The sequence below is a fragment of the Lepus europaeus genome, chromosome 9 (assembly GCF_033115175.1).
Source record: "Lepus europaeus isolate LE1 chromosome 9, mLepTim1.pri, whole genome shotgun sequence".
Taxonomy (NCBI): domain Eukaryota; kingdom Metazoa; phylum Chordata; class Mammalia; order Lagomorpha; family Leporidae; genus Lepus; species Lepus europaeus.
In genome coordinates this window covers 74,260,020-74,287,953 of record NC_084835.1, presented here as the reverse complement: position 1 = coordinate 74,287,953, position 27,934 = coordinate 74,260,020, and the positions used below count along the sequence as shown (strand labels likewise).

The following is a 27,934-nucleotide window of genomic DNA, read 5'->3' as shown; positions in this document are numbered from 1 at the left end:
TCTGAATTTGATAGATTATAAAATTGAGGTTTATTTTTTAAAAAGCTTTAGATTTAGAAATAACCATAGGTCCACAAGATATTGTGAATTCAGAGAGGTTCTTGTACCCTGATCCCAACCATATCTAATCCCCAGTAACCACTCTTTTTCTCTATTTCTGTAATTTTGTTATTTTTGAGAATATTGTACAAATGGGAACATACAACATGTGACTTTGAGATTGACTTTTTTTGCTGCAAATTATAGGATTTCATTCTTTTTTATGTTTTAATTTTTTTACCCAGAAACCTTTTGTTTAAGATATACAGACGTCATGCATTTTATAAATACAACTTTAGGAACATAATGATTTTTCCCACCCTTCTTCCTTTTCCCTCTCCTATTTTCATTTTTACTAAGATCTATTTTCAATTACCTTTATACATGTAAGATTAACTGTATTCCAAGTAAAGAGTTCAAGAAATAGTATGGAAAAAAAAAACTGTTCCTCAACAATCGAGACAAGGACTGTTCAAAGTTACCACATTTCAAAGTGAGATTGATTTTTTTACTTGGCATTTTGTATTGTAGCCAACTTGTTACAGGTAAAAGTAGTTTATTACTTTTTTTTTTTTTCAAAAATTTGTTTATTTATTTGAAAGGCAGAGTTAGAGAGAGAAAGAGAGATCTTCCATCTGCTGGTTCACTCTCCAAATGGCTTCTAGCTGAAACCAGGAGCCTGGAAGTCCATTAAGATCTCCAATGTGGATGGCAGGGACCCAGGCACTCTGGCCATCTTCTCTTGGTTTCCCTGGCACATTAGCAGGGAATTGGATCGACAGTGGAGCAGACAAGACTGAAACTGGCACCTGTATGGAATGCTGGCGTCACAGGCAGTGGCTTAACCACTGGACCACAGTTCTGGCTCCTAGTTCATTCCTTTCTATTGTTGAGTAGTATTCCATAGTTTGGATATATCAGTTTGTTTAGCTGTTCATCTATAATAAGGCACATTTTGGTGGTTTTCAGTTTATTATTTTTATGAATAAACAAACACTTTTACCAGTCTTACACATGTCCATGTTTTTTATTTGGATATACATTTTTATTTCTCTGAGAAAATACCCAGGATTGCAATTGCTAGATCTTATGGTCAGTTTTACAAATTACATTTTAACGAATATCTCAAGTCACACTATTTACAGTCCATTTTCTCAGATTTTTCTGAGCGAGGATAATAGCCCGCCTGCCAAGAAAGTGTTCCATAACTTTTCGACTTTTGTGTTAAGTAATACAAAGCTAGATGTTGTGATGTAGCCCATCTCTGTGGCTTTCTGCTTGAGCCAGTTAATTTCTTTATTTTCAGAATAAATTTTCACGTGTGCCACATAAATAGAGCTTTTAGAGTTCGTTTCAGTCTGTAACAGATGTTTACTAGTGACTTCTTGAATTGTTACTATTATATAGTGTGGTTGAAACTGTTCAAGGGTGGTCATTTAAGAGGAGTTGTGTGACTCTGGGAAAACTAGCCTAACCTTCTATTTGGCTGGATTAAGCTACAACACATCCTGTTTCCAATTCTCGGTCACCAGAAAGCTGAATACAAAATATAGTTCCCAGACTATTTTGAAAAGATGCCTGTGATTTACAGTTGGACCCCTGAGAAATCCTGCATGACTTAACTCAGCATTTTTGACAATTGAGGAAGATAGGTAATTCTTTGTTGTGGGGGGCTGTCCTGTGTGTTCTGGAGTGTTTCTATTTCTATCATTTATCCACTAGGTGGCAGTATCACTTTCCCACCCCTAGTTGTGAGAGCCAGATATGGTTCCAGACTACTGAATGTACCATGGGGGACAAAATCATTGATTGTTAAGAATTATAACTTTAAGAAATGGTTGATGTAACTGCCTTTAAAGATAGTGTGTGTCACTGAGGAAACAAACAAATGACAATAAAACTATTATTGATACTATAATGTTTTACTTTTATGAAACTTTTCTAAAAGTTGCATATTATGAAAACATTTGTATCTTTTAAGGAGCTGTTGTTCATTTTACTAGCTAAGATTTATCATGGTTGCTAGGAAGCTCACCCATTTGTGCTTAGCTGCATTGACTTTACTAAGCTTTTGGGATAGTCATCCTATATTTTCTTAGTTATGTGGTTCCTGTTCTTTTATCCTTGGTTTTGTGTCTAGATATCTTGATACTTAAAATTCTTGATGTGGACAGCTATACAATTTAGGTAAGTGAAGAATCCTACTCATTTTAAATTGTTATGTAAACAGTAGGGTAACTTACTGAATTTACTGGAACACAGGATTTTTTCTCTTGCATGTCTATTAGTAATATCTTCAAATGGGAGCTATAAATGGTTTAAGTTGAGATTGAGTGGTTAAAAACAGTAGTAAAATGTGAGTGGTAAATGAAAGAATGTGAAAATTGGCCTAGAGAGGTTACTGTGTATTAAAATTTTGTGGTCTAATTCTCAGTGTAACATACAGCTATAGGTAAAGTGGAAACATTTCTTGCATTTTGGAATTTTTATATTACAGTGGTAGATGTATGTTATACACAACTGGTTTTATGGGAGATAATGACAGTGACATGGGAAAGTATGATTTGATACTGGAGAGGAAGACACATAGTGGTTAAGATCTTGAGCCTTAGAGTTTATACTGTTTGGTAGCTGTAACAACTTTGGGAATCCTTCATAGTACTTCAAATGATACTTCAAACAGTTTGTGGAAAATGGAATTAAAAGATACGTTTTTTGGTACAAAATTTTTGAAGTACATTTGCACAGGGGTCTTCAAGAAGTTCAGAGAAAATGTATATTATGAAAAGACTGTGCATGAATTTAAAAATTTTTTGCACCTAAAACACAATTTATATCTCTTATTTCTACAAACTTTTTGAAGTACTCTCATATTTGTGAGCCTTAAATTTTTTTTGTCTGTAAAATGTATTTGATAATAGCAAAACCTGTTTCCTAAGGTTTTGGAGAGATAAGTAATACATACTAGTGTCTTAGCTTAGTGCGGGCTTGTAGTAAGTGTTCATTAAATGTTAGTTATCATTTTTAACCATGTTCCTTAAAATGATTCTTAGATTAATGATACAATTTAGAGTGTTAATGTATTGTTTTGCACCTGAAGAATATATGTGTATAAATGTATATGGAATATTTTTAAAATTACGCCATTGAAAAATTTTCACAGATTAGTTAAAAATTAATGTTGTCTTTTTTAGTTGAATCTTTAAAAAATTAAAAAATTCTCTTTGGTCTATCTAATGGTCTGTCAGTATGGACAGTGACAAGGCCTGTCACATCTTTGTATCATCGTGGTTTTTGGCCTGGGTTCTGGTACATAATAGGTGCTCAATAAATTTGATACTTTACTTGCCCTTTTTTAAAAAAAAAAATAAAAACTTTTTGACCACTAAAGATGAAACTTAATTTTTAAAAAAAAATTTTTTTATTTTTGACAGGCAGAGTGGACAGTGAGAGAGAGAGAGAGAGAGAGAAAGGTCTTCCTTGTACTGTTGGTTCACCCTCCAATGGCTGCTGCGGCCGGCACACCACAGCGCCATTGAAGGCAGGCGCCAGGTGCTTCTCCTGGTCTCCCATTTGGGTGCAGGGCCCAAGGACCTGGGCCATCCTCCTCTGCACTCCCGGGCCACAGCAGAGAGCTGGCCTGGAAGAGGGGCAACCGGGATAGAATCCAGCGCCCTGACCGGGACTAGAACCCAGTGTGCCGGCACCGCAAGGCGGAGGATTAGCTTATTGAGCTGCGGCGCCGGCCAGAAACTTAACATTAATTATCTCATTGGAGAAAAAAATTCAATTATATGAAATATAGTAATTTGGGAATGGAATTTTTTATATGTACTTAGGATATCATTTCCATAGAATATCTGTGAGGGTATAAAATTCAGTGGGAAGAAGACAGCATAGTAATGGTGAGTGTTTGTTACATGTCCTTGAAAAATACATGCGAAGGTATACATTAAGTAAGTCATTAGTAGGGTCTTTGCATATGCACTTTTTTTTTTTTTTAATTTGAGAGGGAGAGAGAGAGGTCTTCCATCCTCTGGTTCACTCCCCAAATGGCCTCAACGGCCGGAGATGAGCCAATCCAAAAACAGGAGCCGTAGCTTCTTCTAGGTCTCCCACGCGTGTGCAGGGACCCAAGGACTTGGGCCACCTTCTACTGCTTTTCCAGGCTATAATAGAGAGCTGGATTAGAAATGGAGCAGCCAGGTTTTGAACCAGCGCCCATATGGGATGCCGGCACTTTATCCGCTAAGCGACAGTGCTAGCCTACATATGCATCAAAATGGTTTATATAAAAGAAGAGTAACCTTTTTGCATATAGTAATGTGTGTTGCTACTATTGGTAGAAAATGTTCATACAGACTGATTTTGTAATCATATTTCACTTTATAGTACAAATTTAGAATTTTTTGGGGGGTGATCTTCTGTGTTTTAACTTTTTCCATTCATGTCTCATCAAGAGATGATACTAGTACCTGGCTAGTGTGGCTTATTTCATTATCTTAAGGAAAACAATATACTTCCTAAATAATCATAATTGAAGTCATATTATAATATTTTTTTTTCTTTATTGGTTGTCAAGAAATAAGAAGGGAAGCATCTTGTTTTAGTAGTTCTAGCTTACTCCATTCTGTGTGTAGTTTTTGACTTAATTTGAGTGATGTCAGGATCCTCAGAGGCAGGCAAGTGACAGAATAAAAAAGAGTGGTAATTGAGCTCTTTGGGATTGAAACTGCTGACAGTCCCACAAGATAAAGCCCAAGCAGCATGCTCTTTTCTGTCTAGGGCTTGAACTAGAATTACTGTTCTCCTTTAGAGCACAGTTTAGAATTTTGTTTTGTGTCTTTTTGGATGTTTCTCCCCCTGGCTATTTTGGTTCTGCTTTCTTTTTAAGTTGAGTTCCAATGTGTATTATATGCTTTAGTTGTATAGTTGTATAACCTTCTGTTAAGAGGTCTTTAGATAGTGTGGGAAAAGAAAGACAAGGCAAAAACCTTCATTTACTGAAAATGAGTTATACAAATGTCCCATAAGGTTGCCTATTACATTATGACTGTTATGGTCAATGCTTGTTATATGCAAAATATGTTTTTAAATTATAACCTCAACTAAAGTAGTGCATGTCTTATAGCTATTTTATGGCAGAGTTTGCTTTGAACCATGACCTGTATTAGAACCCATTTTTCAGAAAAGGAGTGGAAAATAATGTAACAAGCATGTGCTGTAAAATTAAACTTTAGGTTTGTCTTCTTCCCAACTGATACCTGTTAGCTGTGTAATCTTGATCATTGACTTTCTTGGCTAAATTAAGATGAAAATTAAGATGCTTTCTTCTGGTGGTAGTTACAGGTATATAGGAAGTGAATGTGAGGGTGTGTAACTGGCAGTTACATTCAACTTAGCTTTCCCTTTGCCTCCACTCTCATTGAGCCACCTTGCCCCTCCTGTCTGTTTCTTTGGTGAAGGAAAGGCCCAACAATATCCTTTGAAAGATTTAGATTGATTACAATTAGAAGGATGAAAGAATTTGAAAAGAAGATTAGAAGGCAAATAGGAAAATAAATAACTACAGTAAGGTACTCCACATAAAACTGCTCTTTATATTGGAAACGAGGTGAAGTCTTTCTACTTACATTCTTCCTACTGTTGTTTTTGGTCAGTAATTTATTTAAAGTGGTGGGCTTCTTTTATTTTTAATTATTCACTTAAATAAACGGTGAACTTTTGACTCCTTTGGGCAATTTCACCTGTAAAAACTTCTCCAAGCTGTCTGGTCTTTGCTTTTGTTCTATCTTTTTGACTCAGTAAAGAGAATATGTAGCTTTGTGAGCAGTAAATTGAGAGATGGATCATCCATACTTCTGAGATAGTAATGGTTACAGTGGCACACACCATGTAACTTGTCCCAGTGAACCTCTAAGAAACTGCTTCCATTGTTAGGTTGCCACATCTGACTTCATGGTCATTGTTGGTTATCTCACGTGATCTGTTTTCACTGCTACCTATGTAATCTTATAGCAGTGGTACTCTGACTACTCTGGTATTGCTCTCTTTGGAAACTGCCTGATTCTGATTCCTTAGCCTATAGCTATTGTTCTCTGCCTAGGTGTTTTTGATTTGCATGTGTTTTAGTAACTTACTAAAAAAGCACTGTAGTCCTTTGATTCAAAAAAAGTTTACAACCCTTATTTTTGGAAAAGGGAAAAAGACTCTTTAAAATTTTTGTTCTAAAATGAAAGTTATGAAATCTGACTAATTAAAGTATATTAATAAATGAGTTGTTTTCCTATCTACCACCATATATTGAGTATGCAACTGAGAAAGAGAACAAACTAGAAATTCAAAACTTTGGTTTCTTTCCCTTGGTTTGACTATTGATTTGCTATGTGATTTGTGGTTTTTATGAAGTTCTGGTATATTTTCCAATGTAACATAAGGATTCAAATTTTTCTAAAAACATTGTATAGCTGTTATATAGTACAGAATGGTATCCTAGTCTGTTTTCTGTTGCTAATAACTCAAATACCACAGACTGGGGAAATTGGAAAGAAAATAAGCTTGTTTGGGTCATAGTTCTTATCCAACGTTGAAGTTGTGCATCTTCTTTCCTGCAATCCTAGAGCAGTGCAGGGCATCACATGCTGAGAGATAGGGAGGATGTGTGTGTGTGCCCTCTGGTTTCTCTCCCCCTCTTCTTCTTCTTCTTCTTTTTTTTTTTTTTTTTTTTTTTTTTTACCATTTATTTATTTATTTGAAAAGCAGAGAGAAAGAGAAATCTTCCATCTGGTGGTTCACTTCCCAGATGGCCTCAATGGCTGGAGTTGAGCAAATCTCAAGCCAGGAGCTTCATCTGAGTCTCCCATGTGGATGCAGGGCCCAAGGATTTGGACCATCTTCCTTTGCTTTCCCAGGGGCATTAGCAGGGAACTGGATCAGAAGTAGAGCAGCTGGGACTTGAACCAGCATCCATATGGGATGCTGGTTGCACTGATGATGGCTTTACCTGCTGTGCCACAGCATTGGCCCCTTTCCCCCTCTTCTTAAAAAACCACAAATACCTAGTCATAAAGACTCTGCCCTGCTGACTTTATCTGATCCTGGTCTCCTCCCGAAGGTCCTACCTGTAAAAATCCTATTTGGATTGAGATCCCACCGTCTTAGTGCCTTACAATAGGAATTAAGTTTCAACTTGAGTTTGGAGGGGATGAACCATAGCAATGGAAAATATGTACATTCAGGACAGAAAATACATATATTAGGGTGTTCATATATTGCATCCATTTTTAAAATGACTAGAATGCTCTTCACTGAATTTTACTTGTTTGCAAATTATTTTAGGCATGCAAGTTTTAATTTAAACACTTTATTATTTGAGGTCAGCTTTTTATTGTGTTGTTATATACTTTGGATATTATATAATAAAAGATTCTTGTATTTTTATAATATGTTAAAATATATGTAAACAATTATGTGCATAATGTATTTCCAGGTCCAATGATGCATCAGCAGCCTCCTTCTCAGCAATTCAATATGCCACAAGGAGGAGGGCAGCATTACCAAGGACAGCAGCCACCTATGGGAATGATGGGTCAAGTTAACCAAGGCAATCATATGATGGGTCAGAGACAGATTCCTCCTTATAGACCACCTCAGCAGGGTAAGATTCCACATGAGAAATTTCCTGTTTAATGTAAATAACAGTAATTCAGAAGCTTTACATGTTAATGAATTTTTTTATCTAGGCAAAGTCAGAGCTTTTTGTTTCTAGATATTTCGTTTTCTTCCTAAGGAGTGGATATAGTAGGTATGAAGTATATAGGAACATCCTAGTATATAGCTTTATTTTGTCTGTTCTTTGGGAAAGATTGATATCATAAGCTTACTAATTTCAGGAGAAAGTACTGTTTTGTTTTTGAGAAATTATTAATTATATGGGCAAGAACAAAATCTTATATCCGAGTACTCTAATATCAAAAGAAAAAGATTAGTTTTCTATCAGGCTGAACTTCTTTTTAAGAAGTTGGTGTTTGTTTTTCTGAGCTGGATTGTTTGATATTGGATGTATGGTCCTAACATGAATTTTAGTAAATGGCATGTGGGGAACTGTTGTCTGTATGTATGCATGTATGAATAGTTCTGAAATGCAAAGCATGGGAGTGGAACCTGTACTTGATAAATAATGTCTTATGATATCAGATTAGGAAGAAAAGGTTGATGACATAGAGAACAGATTATTTACATCTTGATTGGTTGTGGTTTTTCAGGGCCACCACAGCAGTACTCAGGCCAGGAAGACTATTATGGAGACCAATACAGTCATGGTGGACAAGGTCCTCCAGAAGGCATGAACCAGCAATATTATCCTGATGGTAATCTTTCCTAATGTTAAGCTTCCCATTTTCTATCCCTTCCCAGTATTAATGTGGAGAGCTATTCAAAACATATGAATGAGGATGAAGAAGCTAACAAATTGTTTCTTCTAAATTTAGATAATACTTTAAGCATCTAAAGTACCAGTGATAGCATTAATTCACATTCTGATTAGTTTATAATCTAATTTGAAGTATATTTTGTATAGATATGCCATTAATAACATCAGGAATTACCTGCACCTGAAATCCTTTCTAACATAAAGAAGATCCTTTTATATTTGGGATTGTTCAGTTGAACCAAAACAAATGTTAACTGATTTACTTTTTTTTTAAATAACAGCTTTATTGAGATATAATTCACATACCATAAAGTTAACCAATTGGCTTACATTTCTGCACTGTGTAAGTACATAAAGAAATAGTTCTTCAGTAGTCTTCCACATTTCATCATTTTAGTTTAGTTGTGTATGTCTCAAAGAACTTTATTTTATATACTTTAGTACTTATGTAGGAGAATAATTTGGAGGCTAGATTTTTATCCATAGTATAGCTATGTATAGACTTAATTGAATAAAAAAAAGACTGTGGAAACCAGATTTTTAGTTGTTTATTTTGGTTGGTGTTTTTAGTGGGAAGGTGGCTTATGAAAAAGTGCTTAATTAAAGATGTACTACCACTGTACTTTAAGAAAATCTGAATAGTAATAATCAAAAGCACACAAGTAGGTTTTCATTGTGCAGTTCCTTCAGTTTTCTGTACGTTTGAAAATTTTATAATACAGTGTTGAAGAAAAACAGTCAAAACATAAAAAACATAAATTAAGAGGTGATTATTCATGTTACAAAATGATTTGTATCCTTATGAAAGGATTTACCAGAAGCTTCATTTATACTAAGCTCCTGTGATGTATTTAATGTAAATTAGTCACTAGAGAAAATAAGACATTGAAAATGTTAGAAGCCATTGAATTGAAACTAATAAAAGCCAAGCAAGAAAGTATAATTTGGTGTGTTTGAAAAATCATTTTGCCTATCATTTTTTGTTATTGTATGAAGAGATACATCGGTTCTTAAGATTTGTCTTTACTGTAGAGGCTCTGAGTGTACAGGCAGAGCAAACATCTACTTGTTGAATTTTACATAGAATACATGTTTATTAGTAATAGTAGTGACATATGGATACTTACGGCTAGGAAATGATGTATTTTTTGATCTTAGATTTTCTTGTCCTGAATTACTCAGAATTTTTTTGGTTTCACATGTCGACATGATATTAAGATTTTTTAAATTAAAAACTTTAGTAAGTTTATAGTAAGCTATAGATATTTTAAAGAGGTGAAGTCTGCTTTATTAGATTATATATATTAAGTCTTCTGAAAATAAGTGATTAATTAAATTTTAAAATATATCTAAAGTAATAGAGTTGACTTGGCAGGGATATTTTTGGTTCTTAATATTTCTTGAAGTATGATAGATATACTTATAAATATACTTTCAACATAAAACAGAAAGATATGTAATCTTGATGATATAAAAACAAAAATTGCTATAAATAATCCTTTTTATTACATTAGTTTTTTTATTTAAATTGTATCACTTTTATATAGGTATGTATTGCGATATGTCTGACATTTATAGAGTATTACTTTTATATTAACAACTATTTCCTTGATCAGCATTGGATATTTTCTCTTATGTCCAGATACTCATGCCAGTAAATATGTATACTAGGTGTTGGCAAACTGTTCTGAAAGGGCCAGATAGTAAATATTGTTATCCTTGTGGGCCATATGGTCTTGCTCAGCTCCTTAACTCTTGTAACATGAAAACTGCCATAACCAATACTTAAATGTATAGGTGTGACTGTATTACAATAAATCTTTGTTTATATAAACAGGCCGCTGGCTATATTAAGACTGCAGGTCATAGTTTGGCAACCCTTGAAGTGGATATTTATGAAGTGATTTGAGAACATTCAAATACTAGAGCACTGTGAATAACATTTATTCGAACTATATTTCCCCTTGCTTAATTAGGCATTCATGTAAAATTTAGTTCAGATTTTAGCTAACTGAAAGCTATGTCCTACATTTTCATAGTGGAACTTAGTTAAAAAAACAAGAATACTGTTTTTTCATTAGAATCCAGGTATTTAACAAATGAAATTAATTGTCCTAAAATTAAAGGTGTATTCTAGCACTCAAAACAGTATTAATTTTATGAAGGTATATGTTTTTGGCGCTCTAAAGACTTCTGAATTGACAGAATTAAGAAATACCTTTTTGAAGCCTGAAAATACTTTGAGACACCTATACTTTCTGCAAGTAATGGGGGGGGTGGGGTGAAAAATTTGTTTCAGTTTCTTTCAGGGGAAAAAACTTATGGAGCTCTTTTATATTTTGCATTGTTTTTAGCATATGCTGTGGAATTGGAGACCAGCAGAACAGGTGTTTGACAAAATATGATAATTGCTTCCTTTGTTCATTTTAATTTGATTCAAGTTATTTACATGTGAAAAGCCTAAACACTTTCATTCTCTTTTTAAAAAATGGAAGATATAGTTTTTTTCCCCCTCAGTGAGGATTATCAGTTAAGATGATAAGTGTAATGTTTCTAAAACTACTGCTTTTTGCCTTTACAAAAATTTGCACGTTATCAGTATGAAAACAGTCCATTGGTAAATATTGGCTAATGCAATTGAAATTATTTTTTATGTATTTCCATTTCTTTTTCTTTTTTTCAGTTTTATCTGAAAGTTTAAATATTTTTAGGGTCTTCACTCAGTGGCCATTAACGTTTCTTCCTGTCTCTTGTCGAATTGATGTAGGTCATAATGATTACGGTTATCAGCAACCGTCGTATCCTGAACAAGGCTACGATAGGCCTTATGAGGATTCCTCACAACATTACTACGACGGAGGTATCTATATACCTTCACACACATATACATATATATCCCCTTCTACAGGAATGGAAATTCTTGCATAAGACAACTTCTACCCATGCAGAGCTCTTGTAGAATACTAGTTGCTGGCTGTCTTGGAAGTTATAGGGATCCCAAAATGATCAAAATAATTTCCTTACAAATATTTAAAATGTATAACCATGACTTGCCATTTCTAACAGTAATAAAAAGACTAAAACATTAAAAATAATTTTTTTCCTCAGTGGAAATTTTCTATTTGCACATAAATCCATCAATCCAATTTTTTTTCTTGTGTGTGTTTACATATGTATAATTTTACATATAAGTTTGGTGCCTTTAGGAAAAAGCTTGCTGATCTTGTGTAGCTAGTGTGTGCTCTTGTAGCTGTCTTTAATTTTGTTTTTTTTATTTTGTTTAGCATAGTCATGATCTTATGACTGTGATGTTCCAGTAAATGTAATGCTCGTATGGCAGAGACGCTGAAAATGCTGCAGTTCAACCTTGCAAAATTGGCTTTAACTGCAGTTTGTTTGGCCGAAATCCTTCTGTTTGGTTTGAGTTTTTTCTTTGTTTTGTTAACTTTTAAAAATCAATATGGCATTTCATTCTGTTCTTGTGTTGTTGGCTATGCATCTTAGAAGGAATGAAATTAACTAAGCAAATTTCTCAGTTTCTTTTCTTCTTCTCCAATTATCCTGTAGGAAATTCGCAGTATGGCCAACAGCAAGATGCTTACCAAGGACCACCTCCACAACAAGGCTATCCACCCCAACAACAGCAGTACCCAGGGCAGCAGGGTTATCCAGGACAGCAACAGGGCTATGGTAATAGGCTTTTGCAGTTTATTTTTTGTCACCAAAAAGTGTGTGATGACTATTGTTTTGAAATAGAGCAGTGGATATTTAATATTTTTTTCTAAGAATTACCACTTTTGAAAATTCAGTCTGAGCAACGTCTACTATTAGAGTGTATATAAAATGTTACTCTAATATAAACTAGTAATCCAGCTAAAACGAACCACAAACTAGAGATGGTTCATTGACCAAAGGTAAGGGGTATAGTCATTAAGACAAGAAAAATGAATTCTCACATCTATTTAGTATTCATGACCAACCATTAACTTTGTATACGCTTGGAAAATTTATGACTGGGTTATGATTAATGATATGTATAGAATCTGCTTAGCAAATTTGTTTCTAAAAACTAATATCTATTACTATGAAAAAATAACATTGATTTTTTTTTTGAGTACAAATGAAGAGATTTATTCAGAATGCACAGAAATGTTTTTATTCATTCTCTAATTAAAAAGCAATATACTGTATATCCTTAGAAATCTGTTTATTGCATGGATTGGGGAAAATATAGGTGTATTTTCCTATTATATATTCACTATATATATATAACTACCTGGATATCTGACTTTAAAATAATTTTTTAGAATTTTGATTTATCTTTTTATTTGAAAGGCAGAGAAAGAGATAGAGATCTCCCATTGCTGATTCACTCCCCATGTTCCTGCAAGTGCTGGAACTTGGCCAGGCTGAAGCCAGGAGCTCCATCTGGGTCTCCCACATGGGTGGCAGGGACCTAAGTACTTAAGCCATCACTTGCTTCCCAGGGTGCATATTAGTAGGAAGATAGAACTGGGAGTGGTGCTGAAATTTGAACCTAGGCACTGTGAAATGGGTCTTGGGCATCTCAAGCATCATCACATCTGCTAGGCCGAAAGCCTGCTCTTAACCTGATTTTGTATTTAGTAGATAAGGGGTAGAGAGTGAGAGTGATGAAGAACTAGTATCTCATTCTTAAATTTCAGGCTACTACAAGCATTTTAGAGATAGGGAAATGAAGTTCTAATGATAAAGAAGTTGCTTATTATTATTATTATTATTTTTTTTTTTTGGACAGGCAGAGTTAGTGAGAGAGACAGAGAGAAAGGTCTTCCTTTTCCGTTGGTTCACCCCCCAAATGGCTGTCATGGCCGGCGTGCTGCACCGATCTGAAGGCAGGAGCCAGGTGCTTCCTCCTGGTCTCTCATGCGGGTGCCAGGGCCCAAGCACTTGGGCCATCCTTCACTGCCTTCCTGGGCCACAGCAGAGAGCTGGCCTGGAAGAGGAGCAACCGGGACTAGAACCCGGGGTGCTGGCGCCGCAGGTGGAGGATTAGCCAAGTGAGCCACGGTGCCAGCCAAAAATTGCTTATTAATACTGAGATCATCTCTTGCTCTAATATGATTTCTTTTTCTTGTAAATAGTGTCTTGTGGGGCCGGCGCCGTGGCTCACTTGGTTAATCCTCCGCCTGCTGTGCCAGCATCCCATATGGGTGCCGGGTTCTAGTCCCAGTTGCTCCTCTTCCAGTCCAGCTCTCTGCTGTGGCCCGGGAAGGCAGTGGAGGATGGTCCAAGTCCTTGGGCCCCTGCACCTGCATAGGAGACCAGGAAGAAGCACTTGGCTCTCAGCTTCGGATTGGCGGAACGCTGGCCTTAGTGGCCATTTTGGGGGTGAACCAACGGAAGGAAGACCTTTTTCTCTGTCTCTCTCTCTCTCACTGTCTGTAACTCTACCTGTCAAAAAAAAAAAAAAATAGTATCTTGCTATTTTTTTAAATATAAATTTAAGCTCTGCTTTTATATAAGCACCTGTGTCTGCCTGCCTGTGATAGCAAATCTAAGAGCCAAGATTGGCCAGTGCTGTGGCTCACTAGGCTAATCCTCCACCTGTGGCGCCGGCGCCCCGGGTTCTAGTCCCGATTGGGGCACCGGATTCTGTCCCAGTTGCTTCTCTTCCAGTCCAGCTCTCTGCTGTGGCCCGGGAAGGTAGTGGAGGATGGCCCAAGTGCTTGGGCCCTGCACCCACCTGGGAGACCAGGAGGAAGCACCTGGCTCCTGGCTTCAGATCGGCACTGTGCGCGGGCCATAGCGACCATTTTGGGGGTGAGCCAACGGAAGAAAGACCTTTCTCTCTGTTTCTCTCACTGTCTAACTGTGCCTGTGGGGGGAAGAAAAAAAGAGCCAAGATCATGCTGAACATATGTTTCTTCCTCAACATACACATTGAAATTTGGTCAGATACTGGTCAGATACTTGTGTCCTGGAAGACATAAGTTTTGTGTCTCTGATCTTGGATAAGACTTCAGAAGTATTTCCTCGATCTTTTCACAAAGGGGTTTTCTTGCCCTTCCCAAATGGCATTTCTGTTTTGTGTCTGTTTAGAATCTTCTGGTGTTACTGCATTTACATGAAACCAAATATAAATCAGATAAACTCATTGATTTAAAAGAAATGCTACTTTCAGTGAGAAGAGAGAGTAGAAGAAAGTCTCATTAATTTTGGTTTAAGTAGTTCAGTGCTGTTAGACATTAGAAATTCTAGAGAAGAAGTTCTTACTTTACTTATTAGGATTCAATTGTCAAGTAAATATATAATAGTTAAATAAATAATAGAGTCATGAAACTTATGTAAGCTTGAAAATTTATTTTTCTCTTATAACACTTCTGCACAATCTTTGCTTTTAATGGCAGGTTTCGCATTCAAAATATCTGTCGCAGAAAACATTTACATATCAGAAGTTTTTCAGCATGTGGTTTATAATGCATTCATTACAATATATAATCATTGAATTTATAAAACATATTTGTTTAGCAAACCAAATCAGTTGATTGCTGTCTCAAGAATTTGAAATCATCTTTATGGGTGCATTAGTTTGTTTTCCATTGCTATAACAAAGTACCTGAGGCTGGATATTTTATAAAGAAACTCACAGTTTGGGAGATGCAAGAGCATGGTACCAACATCTCAACTCTGGTGAGGAACCTTGTGGCTTCCACACATGGGGATGGCATCATGGTGGGAGCATAAGAGAGAGATCACAGGGTGAGACAGGAAGCCAGGGTAGCTGGGAGAGGCCAGTCTTTTTCTTGAAAATGAACCCTCCTAAGAAAGCTAACTAGGGTCCCATGAAAGCTATGTCAGTTTCTTCTTTTTTTAAAAAAAATTATTTCAAAGGCAGAGTCTGTGAGGGAATGAGGGAGGAAGATCGATCTACCTTCTACTGGTTTAATCCCAAAATGGCCACAATTGCCAGAGCCTGGTCAGGTCAAATCCAGGAGCCAGGAACCAGAAGCTTCTTCTGGTTACTCCCACAAGGTTGGCAGGGTTCTAAGTGCTTGTGCCATCTGATTCTGCTTTCTCAGGTACATTAGCAGGGAACTGGATTGCAAGTGGAGCAGCTGGGATGTCGGTGTTGTGGGTGGTGGTTTAACCCTCTGCGCCACAATGCCGACCCCTAGGCTTTACCTCTTACATATTCCATCTCTTCTCAACATACTGAGAATCAGGCTTCTGAAAAATGAGCCTTTGGGTGACACATTCAAACTGTATCCCAACTGTAGCCATGGGTGAAAGATAAGGTGACTGATGATGATTCAAAGGTTTTTTTGTATGAAACATGACTTCAAATTTTACTTTCTGTTTTAAAATATTGTGATTAGTTTGCCCATGCAAAGTAGAGCCATATGATTCCTTTTGTGATTGCAAAAATGTCAATGTAGAGTCACAGTAGTAGTAAATATCATGACTTCCCTAGTGTTATTCAGAAGTATTTCAATCTTTGCTTTGAATCTACTTTTCGCTTTTTTTTTTGCTTCTTGCTTCCACTGGTTAACTATCCACTAGATGTGTAGATAGTTTTCTTATCATCATGGAGTTAACTTGCTTTACAGCTCCCTGAATCTTTCTTGGCCATTTTGCCATAAAAATTTTTGAATAGTCAAGGCACGACAGAGTAGGTGCATTGAAGTAGTACTAAAATATTTTCATTCTTATTAAAACCATTGAAATTTATTTCAAACAGTATTTGAGAAAATTAAGGTACCAGCTGTCTAAGTTTGATACACAAGAAAGGGTAACGTATAATTTTGAACTCTTTCCCAAGTTCTAGGGGCTTAATTATATTTTTATATATTTTGTTGAAATATCTTGCGCTAATTATTTTGCAGGTCCTTCACAGGGTGGTCCTGGTCCTCAGTATCCTAACTATCCACAGGGACAAGGTCAACAATATGGGGGTTACAGACCAACACAGCCTGGACCACCACAGCCCCCCCAGCAGAGGCCTTATGGATATGACCAGGTAAGTTATTTGACCAACTGTGCAGTTGTCATATTGTTTGTTCACTCTGGATTGGGTCAAATATTTTTCATGTGAGAGCTTATTTTTCCTTCCTTTCATTCATACTACATTTGTTGACCACAAAGTATATTATATTTAAGTCTCTTGCAAGTGTGCTAACACAGCCAATCATAGTTACTCTGACATGTAAAACATGTCTTGATCTTCTACCCTGACCCCACTGCCCTTTTTGGTCTTCATACTTTGGAGTATTTTTCTTAGCTATTTCTCTCATCTCCTTCATGTTTATTGCCGAACACTTTGCCTTGACCTTCTTAGATGTGGAGTCCATTTGTGTCAGTTCTTCTGTTAGCTCTCTATTGCACTTCATGTTACTAAACACACTTTCTTCATACCCATAGTATCCCATCTCTGAATTCAAACTTGCTGTGCTGTGCTGCCTCCTTTCACACATATATCTGTTATCTCAGATATTATTTCTCCCATTAACTTTTAACTTTTCTTCTGTGGAAGTGTATCTCATCCTAGGATAACTGTATTCCTTTGAACCTAGTATTCAAGTTCCTTCTTTTTGTCATTAAGCTCCTCAGATATAGTCTATGTCAAAGTCATTGTTTAATGAATGTCCTCGTACATACTCTGGGTTATTAAGGAAATAATTTATTATGACAACTTTAAGATTGATTTTAGGTTTATCTAGTGGCTTTTCAATGAGGATACTTTGGTCTTTTCACCACTTACACTACTTAAAATAAGTTATTTTTGATACAGAACTGTCTTTAATATGGAAATTAGGGTTCCAGGGCCAGTTTAGATGGTCTGGTTTCAGAAACGACTCAGATGCAAATGCTAATTAGAATTTGAAGTATGAGCAGCTTTTCTGATCCCTTTCTGAAACCTGCAACCCTGTTGATACTGTTACTCCTATTTAAGTGAAGACAAAGGAGACAGAGGAGACTTAAACTAAAAGGAGAAAAGCAGGTGAGTAAGATTTTTAAAGAATAACAATAGAACAAAATCAAAGAAAAATTTAAAGGGGAGCCTTTAAATTTTAAAAATAAAATGAGTCTTAGGTAGTAAGTATGTAAGGCAGGATTCCTGAGCAGGTAAAATTTAGGCTCATTCTAATCCACTTTTTTTAAAATGAGGTTCTGGCCATATGTTTCTTCATTCAACAAATGCTTACCAATTTTCACAATATGCTGGATACTTGATATTAAGTCCTAGATAAGAGTCACAGTCTGAATGGCTTATAGAACAACTGTCTTAATCTTCCTTGACCTCATATTAGCATTTGATACACATTCCTTTTTCATTCTTCAGTAGTCTTCTTTAACTTCATTACTGTTTTGTTTGTCTTGAATTTATAGTGTTAGTTTTTTTTTAAACTAGTTTCTCATCTTTTACCCAAATATCACTTCTCAACTCTGTGTTTTTCTGTCTGTAAGTCATCCTGTCTTGTACTTTTAGTAAACTGAGCTTCTACCATCTCTCTCTGGATGTTTTGTTATTCTGTCAATTTTAGTATGTCATCCACTAAACTGGCCATTTCTGTTTGTAAATCTATGTATTTCTAAATTTTCTAAACTTCAGGCTATTCAATAAGCAAATGGTTATTGATAAATAGTTATATATTATATACCATGCTAATATTGGGGACATGCTGAGAAATAAAATAGACATGGACTCTGCCTTTTGAAATTAATTCAAGTTGCAGTACAGATAAGTAAGCAGATGATACAATATCATGATTACTTGGGTGAGGACAGCAAGGATAGATGTGAAAGGAGCTTCTGTTAGATAAGTATGAAGCCCTAAGAGTAAGTCAGGATTAGCCAGGTAAATACAGAAGAGGAAATGATGTTCTGTTCAGAAAGAAGAGCATTTACAAAGGACTAATGTTAAAGTTCTGTGATTCAATAAAGAAGAAACCTGTGAAAAAAGAGGCAGGACCAGAGAGATATGTTGGGCTTAGATTAGTGAAGCTCGTAGAAATCATGTTAGGGAACTTGGACGTTAACCTGACATCAGTGCAGAGCCTTTGAAGGATTTTTTTTTTTTTTTTTTTTTTTTTTTTTTTTTTTTTTTTTTTTACAGGCAGAGTGGACAGTGAGAGAGAGAGGGACAGAGAGAAAGGTCTTCCTTTGCCGTTGGTTCACCCTCTAATGGCCGCCGCGGTAGCGCGCTGCGGCCGGCACACCGCGCTGTTCCGATGGCAGGAGCCAGGTGCTTATCCTGGTCTCCCATGGGGTGCAGAGCCCAAACACTTGGGCCATCCTCCACTGCACTCCCTGGCCACAGCAGAGAGCTGGCCTGGAAGAGGGGCAACCGGGACAGGATCGGTGCCCCGACCGGGACTAGAACCCGGTGTGCCGGCGCCGCAAGGCGGAGGATTAGCCTGTTGAGCCACGGCGCCGGCTCTTTGAAGGATTTTAATTGGTGTATAAAAAGTATCTAGTTTCTGCTGGCACTGGAACAACATTTTAGAGACCTGACTTCTCCTTTTAGCATCATAATTATTCTGCTCTCTAACATTCAGAAATCTGGGACTGTCATGTGAATAGAGGTCAGTGTTTGGGTAGTTGTTGCCAGCTACATCTCCTTCTACACTATAAAAAAAGAGGAAGAGGGACTGTTTTAGTTATGGTAGTATCAGTTGTCTTTCCACATTCATCTAACACTTAACCTTATCTACTTATACAAACACCTGTTGAACTCTTCATTCATTCACCTCTTAAAGATGCTTGAGACGATGTAAAAAATCTATGCATATTCCTAAACCCAACCCAGTTAGAGTAATATGGTTATTGTGGTAGTTTAGGCAGATTATTTTTATAGCCATCTGTGGGACAACTGAAAATATTCCCTGGTCTTATTTGTTTTCTTTATCTCAGGGCTTACTGTCCTTTGTTGCATCTGTCCTGTGTCCTGAGTACAATAGGTTCCTATGTTTTGTAGTTTTTTTGTTGTTTCAGGCTGGAGGGTAAATTGATATTGACCACAAAGATGCTTTAACTTTTCAGCATAGCATTTATCTCCATTTTATGAATTATTTAGTTATTATCTATTGTAATACTTCACATCTAGTGTGCAAACTTTTTGCTATTGTTTTGTCTGTTTTTATTGACTCTTTATCACCTAGTGGAACATAACATGTATTCAATAAATATTGATAAAGTATTAAGTAATTGAATAAATAAGGCCATTTCATAGATTCAGATGGCAATAAGAGGAGGTAGTAGGAAACTTCTAAATAGTACTTTGAAGCAATAATGTTAATACTTTTAACTGATTAGATAAATGGAATAAAAGAAGGAAATTTCAAGATGGTGAGTATAGTTCAGTGTTTCTAGCATAGGAATTCTCATTCAGTAGACTCTAGGCAATCTCTTTGAATGTTATATTTTCATTATATATATATATATTTCATTATGTATATTTTTTTAAATGTACATATTTTCTGTTAATTCCCAGATCTCTATTTCTAGTCTGAATCTCTCTTCTGGAAGTCAGATGCCTACTGGATATCTCCACTGAGGTGTATCATAGGCATATTAGTTCAGTTAACCTAAACAAATACACCTTTTTTCCCATCTAGACTTCTTCCTCCTTTTTCAAAGAGAGGAATACTATCACCGAGTAAGAATACCAAGTGCTATATTTGGCATTTGTTCTCCCTTCCTGCCCTCCCCCATCTAATAAATGACATCTTGTTTATCATCCTTCCTGAAAAGCTTTTGAGTCTATCTACTCCTTTCTTAACCTACTACCTTGTCTTAGTCTAGATCACTCTCACCTGTCTTCATCACAGTATGTCTTCTTGCTTTCATTGTCAATACTGCTTTACATTCTAGTCAGAAATTTTATAATTTAAAAGCAAAGGGAGGGCCGACACCAGGGCTCACTTGGCTAGTCCTCCACCTGCGGCGCCGGCACCCTGGGTTCTAGTCCTGGTTGGGGCGCCAGATTCTGTCCGGGTTGCTCCTCTTCCAGCTTCCAGTCCATCTCTCTGCTGTGGCCTGGGAAGGCAGTGGAGGATGGCCCAAGTGCTTGGGCCCTGGCACCTGCATGGGAGACCAGGAGGAAGCACTTGGCTTCTGGCTTCAGATCGGCGCAGCACGCCGGCCATGGCAGCCATTTGGGGGGTGAACCAAAAGAAAAGGAAGACCTATCTCTCTGTCTCTCTCAGTGTCTAACTCTGCCTGTCTGGAAAAAAAAAAAAAAAAACCAAAAACAAAGGGAGAAAAGCTGAGGTTTAGCATTGGGTGATTACTCAAGATGACCAGAAATGATAAGGCTGGATGACAAATCCTACATTATGAGAGCTACTGCTGCATTCACCATGCAATGTTGCCACTTACAATATTAATAAATACTTGCAGAGTTAAGAAGTTTTATAGTTCTCCCTCCCTTGGAAGACTTTTTTGAGAGGTGGGTTGTAATTACCTTACTTTTCAGATGAGGAAATTGAGACTTGAGGGAGGTTAGGTAGTTTGCTCAAGGACAGGAAGCTGTTGAATGGTGAAGTTAGTGCTAGAAATTGGCTTCTAGAGGCCAGCATTGTAGCACAATAGGAAACGCTGCCCCTTGCAACACTGGCATCCCATAACGGTGCTGGTTCCTCTCCTAGCTGCTCCACTTCTGATCCACCTCCCTGTGAGTGCTCCTGGGAAAGAACAGATGATGGTCCAAGTGTTGGGGCCAATTCCACCCATGTGGGAGACCCAGATGAAGCTCCTGGCTTTGGCCTGGCCCAGCCCTGGCTGTTGAGGCCATTTGTGGAGTGAACCAGTGGACTAAAGATCTCTCTATCTCTCTCTCTCTCACTCTTCCTTTCAAATAAATACATAAATCTTTTAAAAAGAAAAAAGGAAAGCAAAAGCATGGAGAAAAATAAAAATGAAATGGTTAGGGAAATTGGAAGTAAGAAATACATAATTACAAGGAGTAGAATCTAACAGTTATTTTGTAAGACAGAGTTGGATATAATGGAGAATAAGTCTAATTAGAGCTGCCATAAGCTTCTAACTTCAAAACCCATACCTTCAGCTTTTTATACCACCCTAGAATTGATCCTAATAGTGTGAACAAATGTGGGTCAAGTTTTTTATACTCTCAGTGTCTCAGTTTCTTCTATGAAATGAATACTTACTGTAGAGATTAGATGACATCATTACAAAAATTTCTGGAGAACAGAATTAAAAGGTAAGTTTATTTGGGCACAAATGTGAAATCTGCATATGTGGGGTGTTCAGGAAGTTCATGGGAAAATGTGTATTACAGAAAACTATACATGGATCTCAAATTTTTGTATAACATAGTGTATCCTTTAATTCCTTTTTCCCACGAATCTGCTAAAGCATCTTTATAGATGGAAACAAAGTATTTATTGCAATGTCTGACCTATGGGAGGTCTTAATTATAGGCATATAATAAAAATTATCTATTATTAATATTAGCTATAGGTTCTACTCCTTGTAATTATGTATTTCTTCCAATTTCCCTAAGCATTCTAATTTATTTTTATATATTTATTTTTACTTATTTGACAGGTAGAGTTAGACAGTAAGAGAGAGACAGAGAGAAAAGTCTTCCTTCTGTTGGTTCACCCGCAAATGGTCGCCACGGCCGGTGCACAGTGCTGATCTGGAGCCAGGAGCCAGGTGTTTCCTCCTGGTCTCCCATGCAGGTGCAGGGCCCAAGCTGCCCGCTGTGCCGCTGCCACAGGTGGAGGATTAGCCTAGTGAGCCGCGGCACCAGCCATCTAATTAATTTTTTATCTATGCTTTTGCTATAGCTCTTTTTCTTCTATTTGAATTATTCCCTTTTCTTTTCTCTGCTGTTCAAATCTTAGCATTTTCTTTTTTTTAATTTATTTATTTGACAGAGTTAGACAATGAGAGAGAGAGAGAAAGACAGTGAGAAAGGTCTTCCTTCCATCGGTTCACCCCCCAAATGGCCACTGAGGCTGGCGTTCCGCCAATCCGAAGCTGAGAGCCAAGTGCTTCTTCCTGGTTTTCCATGCCAGGTGCAGGGGCCCAAGCACTTGGGCCATCCTCCACTGCTCTCCCAGGCCACAGCAAAGAGCTGGACTGGAAGAGGAGTAACCTGGCCTAGAACCCAGCGCCCATATGGGATGCTGGTGCCGCAGGCAGAGGATTAACCAAATGAGCCACGGTGCCGGCCCCCAAATCTTAGCATTTTCTTAAGACTCTAAACACTCTGAAAATTTTTTTAAGCATTATTTATTTGAAAGTCAGAGTTACACAGAGAGGGGAGAGGGAGAGAGAGAGAGAGAGAGAGAGAGAGAGAGAGAGAGGGAAAGCGAGAGAGGTCTTCCATCTGATGATTCACTCCCCAATTGACCGCAGTGGCCGGAGCTGCGCCAATCTGAAGCCAGGAGCCCAGAGCTTCTGGATATCCCACGTGGGTTCAGGGGCCACGTGGAAAGCATCCTCTACTGCTTTCCCAGGCCATAGCAGAGAGCTATATCAGAAGGGGAGCAGCCGGGTCTCGAACTGGTGCCCATATGGGATGCCGGCGCTTCAGGCCAGGGCGTTAACCCACTGCGCCATAGCGTGGGCCCCTATTTTAGCCTATGTCCATCTTTTTCTTCTTGAACTCTTATAGAACTTTTTTTTTTTTTTTTTTTTTGGACAGGCAGAGTGCGTAGTGAGAGAGAGACAGAGAGAAAGGTCTTCCTTTTTGCCGTTGGTTCACCCTCCAATGGCTGCTGCGGCCGGTGCACCGTGCTGATTCGAAGCCAGGAGCCAGGTGCTTCTCCTGGTCTCCCATGGGGTGCAGGGCCCAAGGACCTGGGCCATCCTCCACTGCCTTCCCGGGCCATAGCAGAGAGCTGGCCTGGAAGAGGGGCAACCGGGATAGAATCCGGCGCCCCAACCGGGACTAGAACCCGGTGTGCCGGCACTGCAAGGCGGAGGATTAGCCTTTTGAGCCACAGTGCCGGCCCTCTTATAGAACTTTTATTTTTTCTTAAGAAAATAAACTAATCTTTAGAGTTTATTTTTTTAAATTTGAAAGATATATTTGGGTTCACTCCCCAAATACCCACAACAGGTGGGGCTGGACCAGGCTGAAGCTGAAATTTAGTCTGGTAGGTACTTGATACTTGAGCTACACTTTAGCAAGAATACTGTATTGGAAGGAGTGGCCAGGACTTGAACTAGGCAGTATGATATAGGATGGGAGCAGCTCAAGCAGCAACTTAACTTCTGTGCGAAACACCTGCCCAGAACTTATCGCTACTCTGTAGTTACACTTTACTAAGTGATAAGTCTTACCTTACCTGTTTTTCAAATGTTTTATGACAATGAGCATTTTTTCCCATAAATGTATATAATTGCTTGTATATGATTTGACATATGTTATTGAAGGAATTGAGCTTCAGGCACTCTTCAGTACTCTTGACATAAGGATGAGTAAGATGGTCCATGTACTCAAGTTGTTTGAAAAATAGCAAATAAATTATAGCTTATATTTCTTTGGCACAGTGGTTTATAACTTCATTTCTGCCTTATCATTCCTGTGTGCAACTCACTTTCATCATTAATGTCTCACTTTATATGTTTACTAGGGAAGCATCGAGACCCACTGGTTTATAATTCTAAAAAGTCCTGTCCCATAGCTTCTCTTATTTATAGGTGTCATAACAAACAGATGAAACAGGAATTAATGTTAACCACAAGGAAGTTGTGATTCAAAGATGGAGATGTTGTTCTCCTACCTCATATGAGTGATGAAGTTGATTCTCAAATGGCTTTTTAAGACTCAAATAGCAAGTGAGCAAAAGATTTGGAACTTAAGTTCAGCTTTCATATTTAGATAACATAAGATGAAATAATCTCCAGTTTGCTGCTCAGCATTAACTTATATTTCTGTTTTAGACCTCTTATTATAAAAATCTTTAAATACTAAAAAAGAATAGTCTACTGAACTCCTGTGTGCCCATCACCAACTTCATCAGTTAATACTTTCCTTATGTCATTCTTACCTACCTAACCACCTTATTTGTTTCATTTCAGAGTATTTTAGAGCAGATCATTTTCCCACAGATATTTCAAGATGAGCTTTGACTTTAAATTTTACTGAAAAATAATATAAAATTTCTTACATTTTTAATGCATTCTATTATATAGCAATATTTGATAGATTAATAAGTATATATACGCCAGTGGCAATGTAAACTTTAGTGTATTGTTTCTTTAGTTCAGAAATATTTCAATTCTAAAGTATTTTCTTGAGTCACATTTTATGTGGTTTAGAGGAAGAAATTTAGACAAAGGAGACAACTAGATGGTTCTAGTGAGTATTGTTTTGGGAAAATAGATGCTTTTATAAGCATCTATTTTAAGCACATTAAAAATGTTTTAATAAAATATATATTCTATAGTATGTTCTTCTGTTTTAGAGGAAAAGACATTGCTTCTCTTCTCCCAAACTAATAATAAATGCCTGTTGGATATTATTTACCTTTCTCATAGAGTTTTGCTACTTCCTCCTGTCCTTTGTGTCTCTGTTCTCTACTTCTCTTTCATTCTGTCAGCCTAGAAGTCTTCAAGTCTACTATTTTAGAAAAAACAGAAACAAAACAAACTTTCCTTGATTTTTCTGCCCCAGCAGCCTCTCTGAATACCTCCTGATACTTCATTGACCTCAGGGAAAGTTCTGAATTCCTTAGTGTAGATACTAGGTTCTTTACTTTTTATCTCCAAGACGCCTTTCCTTCCTCACTTGCCACTTATCCCAAATACCTTTGATGTTCATTCGTAATAATAATTATAACAAGCCAAACCCACAAAATTGTCATTCTTAACACTTGGTTTATATGCTAAAATGTATCATATCAGAGTTGACAATTAGAACTACTCATTTATTCCTGCTCAGTTCAATTCAGAATTCTCCAAACATTTGAATTCCCATTATGTGACAGGTACTGTTGTAGATTCATTTGCTAATCTTTCACATGTTTTGAAATTGATATCTGTTTTCAATTGAAGATAGTATCAGAAGAAATTAAGTAGAGCTGTATAGCCAGATATATGAAAGTTTTTATCTATTTTGGGTATGAGAATGTTAAAAATGATTTATTATTTTCTGTGGTCAAACTGTTATCTAATTATATTTTTAAATTTTTCTTTTAGGGACAGTATGGAAATTACCAACAGTGAAACAGTACTTAACATTCCAATAGCCAGTATCTATTAGCAGCCATATTGTCACCTCAGCACTGTGGACACCTCCCTGTGAAAAGATCCTTTCATTCCATCTAGTTTTTGGAAAAACCTTGTGGATAAGTGGCTGTTTCATCAATAAGCAGCCTTTGTGGTTTAGTTGTAAAAGGCTTTAGTAGCTCAAAAATACTCTTGATTTCACATTTCTACTCTAGATGGCAACATTGGACAGAAAATGCAATGACATAACCAGTTTGCAATGATTTTGGAACTGTGTTTCAAATGGACTGTTACAGACTGAAAGGTGTGAACAGCTTTGTATGTTTATGAAGGTTAAGGGAATTTAATACTTTTCCACAGATTCTTTTGTAAGGGGAAGAGGGAAATGTACACTTTTTACAGCAGCAATATTTTGTATATTATGTTTATTTCATGTGATGAATATGCAAGGCGGTACACTGTGCACTGGACAGAATCAGAAATCCTCTGTTAATGTGGACTGGAGCATAGTAGATGCTTGATTGTTTGGGTCTCAAAATGGTGTCCTATAAAGATAAAGGTGAGAGAGGAGGCAAAGCACACCATATGTCCACTGTTAGATTCTCCTAGAGGAAATTCAAATCCCTTTTATCTCTTAGATAATGAAAGGCACTGTGATACAGTTTTGGGTAAAAAGACATTTTTTAAAAGCCTTCCAGTTTTGTGGATTAAAACCTTTTTATAAAGACCATTTATATTACTGTTTTAAAATGTGAGGCAATAAGAATTACTTTATGTTTGATTTGAAGTATCTTTGGTAATAGCTTCATGTAAATGAAGTGGTAATCCTCTCTTAAGATAGCAATAACTGAAAATGAAAGTGTTAATTTTACCTTGTTTGAGTAATCAGGGAACTTAGAAAATAATATCAAAACATTTTATAAATGATATCAAAGGAGAGTCAGCATTGACCCAGGAACTTTATTTTTTAACATTCGAAGGATAATTGGTTTATATGATAAAATATTATTTCAACTTTCTTAACTGGAAATAATGCCATTTATAAAGGAACATTTTATGTTTTCCCCTTTTTTACGTTGGTTAATATAATACAAAGAGATGTTCAGGAAAATGCTTATTGATGAGGTTTATTCTGATTTGTATTAAAAGCATAGAGGTTGCATTATAGATCACCTTGTTATAAGCATGGCATAGTTAATCATTATTTGAGACTGTCCTGTGCCTGATTATTTTAGCTCAATTCAGGGATGTTACATTGGGCAGGAAAGCATGCATTGAGAAATTTCTAGCCACAGTTATTTAAGCATAATCTGAAAACATCTAGCCCAAAGGTAAGTTGCTATTTTCATCACAGTTGCCCGTGCCCAGGGAATAAGATGTATTCTTTATAATTGAATTGGTTTTTCCCACTTCTAACTGGAAACAAAATGAAGGGGGAGGGCATAAGTTTGAATAAGCAGAACATACTGTTCTCAATATACTGTAATCAAAAGGAGGCATTTCAGCGTGTCTGTGTGTATGAGAGAGTGAATGTGTGTCTGTGTATGTGTGTTTTAAGGTCAGAATTGGTTTTCTTTCATCTTGGTCAGTGGATAATGGACATCAAGTTTGAACAGATAAAGCATAAACAGCCTTATTGTGATTGAAATGCTTATAGATTCTGTGCCAATTTTCCACCACTGTGTACTTTGTTGCTATTTAAAACTGTATCAACTCTAACGGAAGAATAAATTATTTGTGATTTTAATTTTCTCATTTGTTTCTTTAAATTAGATCTCTTTGACTCTCTTGTTTTGCCTAGAGACCGTGCTGTGGGTTTTTATATAAGTTAGTCCAGTATAAGCAGACTATATTTGTATTCTAGGACTTTATCAAAATTCTCTTGCCATGCCCAAGTTAATTAGAATTAACTGTTCAGTAATCAGCATGTTGTGTAGGCTGTTTGTTACAGAATTCTTTCTCTGAAAATGAAGTCCATGAGGCTGTAATCAAGATGACTGAATTAGATAAATGAGTTGAGGAGACAAAATTGTACTGAACCCAACCTGGTGTAGATACGTTATCTCATTTGAAGTAAGCTCAACTGACATTAAGAAATAATTTGTCTTGCCAACCCATCTTCTGTTGTCTTATTCTCCTTTTAATGGAAACTAAAATTGCAATTTTAATAAGCAGAATTTCCTCCAGGACTTTCTTCCTGGAGACTAGTGCATTTGCAAGGTTTAATTGTTTTATAACAGTCCTATTTTGTAAAAGTTTTTAATTGGTGGTGAC

General features: G+C 36.8%; 1 protein-coding gene across 5 annotated transcripts in view; it reads left to right on the top strand.

Moving 5' to 3' along the window:
* SS18 (SS18 subunit of BAF chromatin remodeling complex) overlaps positions 1 to 27,407 on the top strand; it is a 92,609-nt gene extending 65,202 nt beyond the window's left edge. For 3 of the 5 annotated variants that reach the window (XM_062201492.1, XM_062201496.1, XM_062201493.1), the window contains 6 exons: positions 7,529 to 7,696; positions 8,304 to 8,408; positions 11,238 to 11,330; positions 12,038 to 12,160; positions 16,336 to 16,469; positions 25,631 to 27,407. In XM_062201492.1, coding sequence (XP_062057476.1) covers positions 7,529 to 7,696; positions 8,304 to 8,408; positions 11,238 to 11,330; positions 12,038 to 12,160; positions 16,336 to 16,469; positions 25,631 to 25,657 — 650 coding nt within the window. In that variant the 3' untranslated portion in view covers positions 25,658 to 27,407. The remainder of the gene's footprint in view (positions 1 to 7,528; positions 7,697 to 8,303; positions 8,409 to 11,237; positions 11,331 to 12,037; positions 12,161 to 16,335; positions 16,470 to 25,630) is intronic. The other 2 variants (XM_062201497.1, XM_062201494.1) reach the window with 1 other exon arrangement.
* Positions 27,408 to 27,934: the final 527 nt, after the last annotated feature.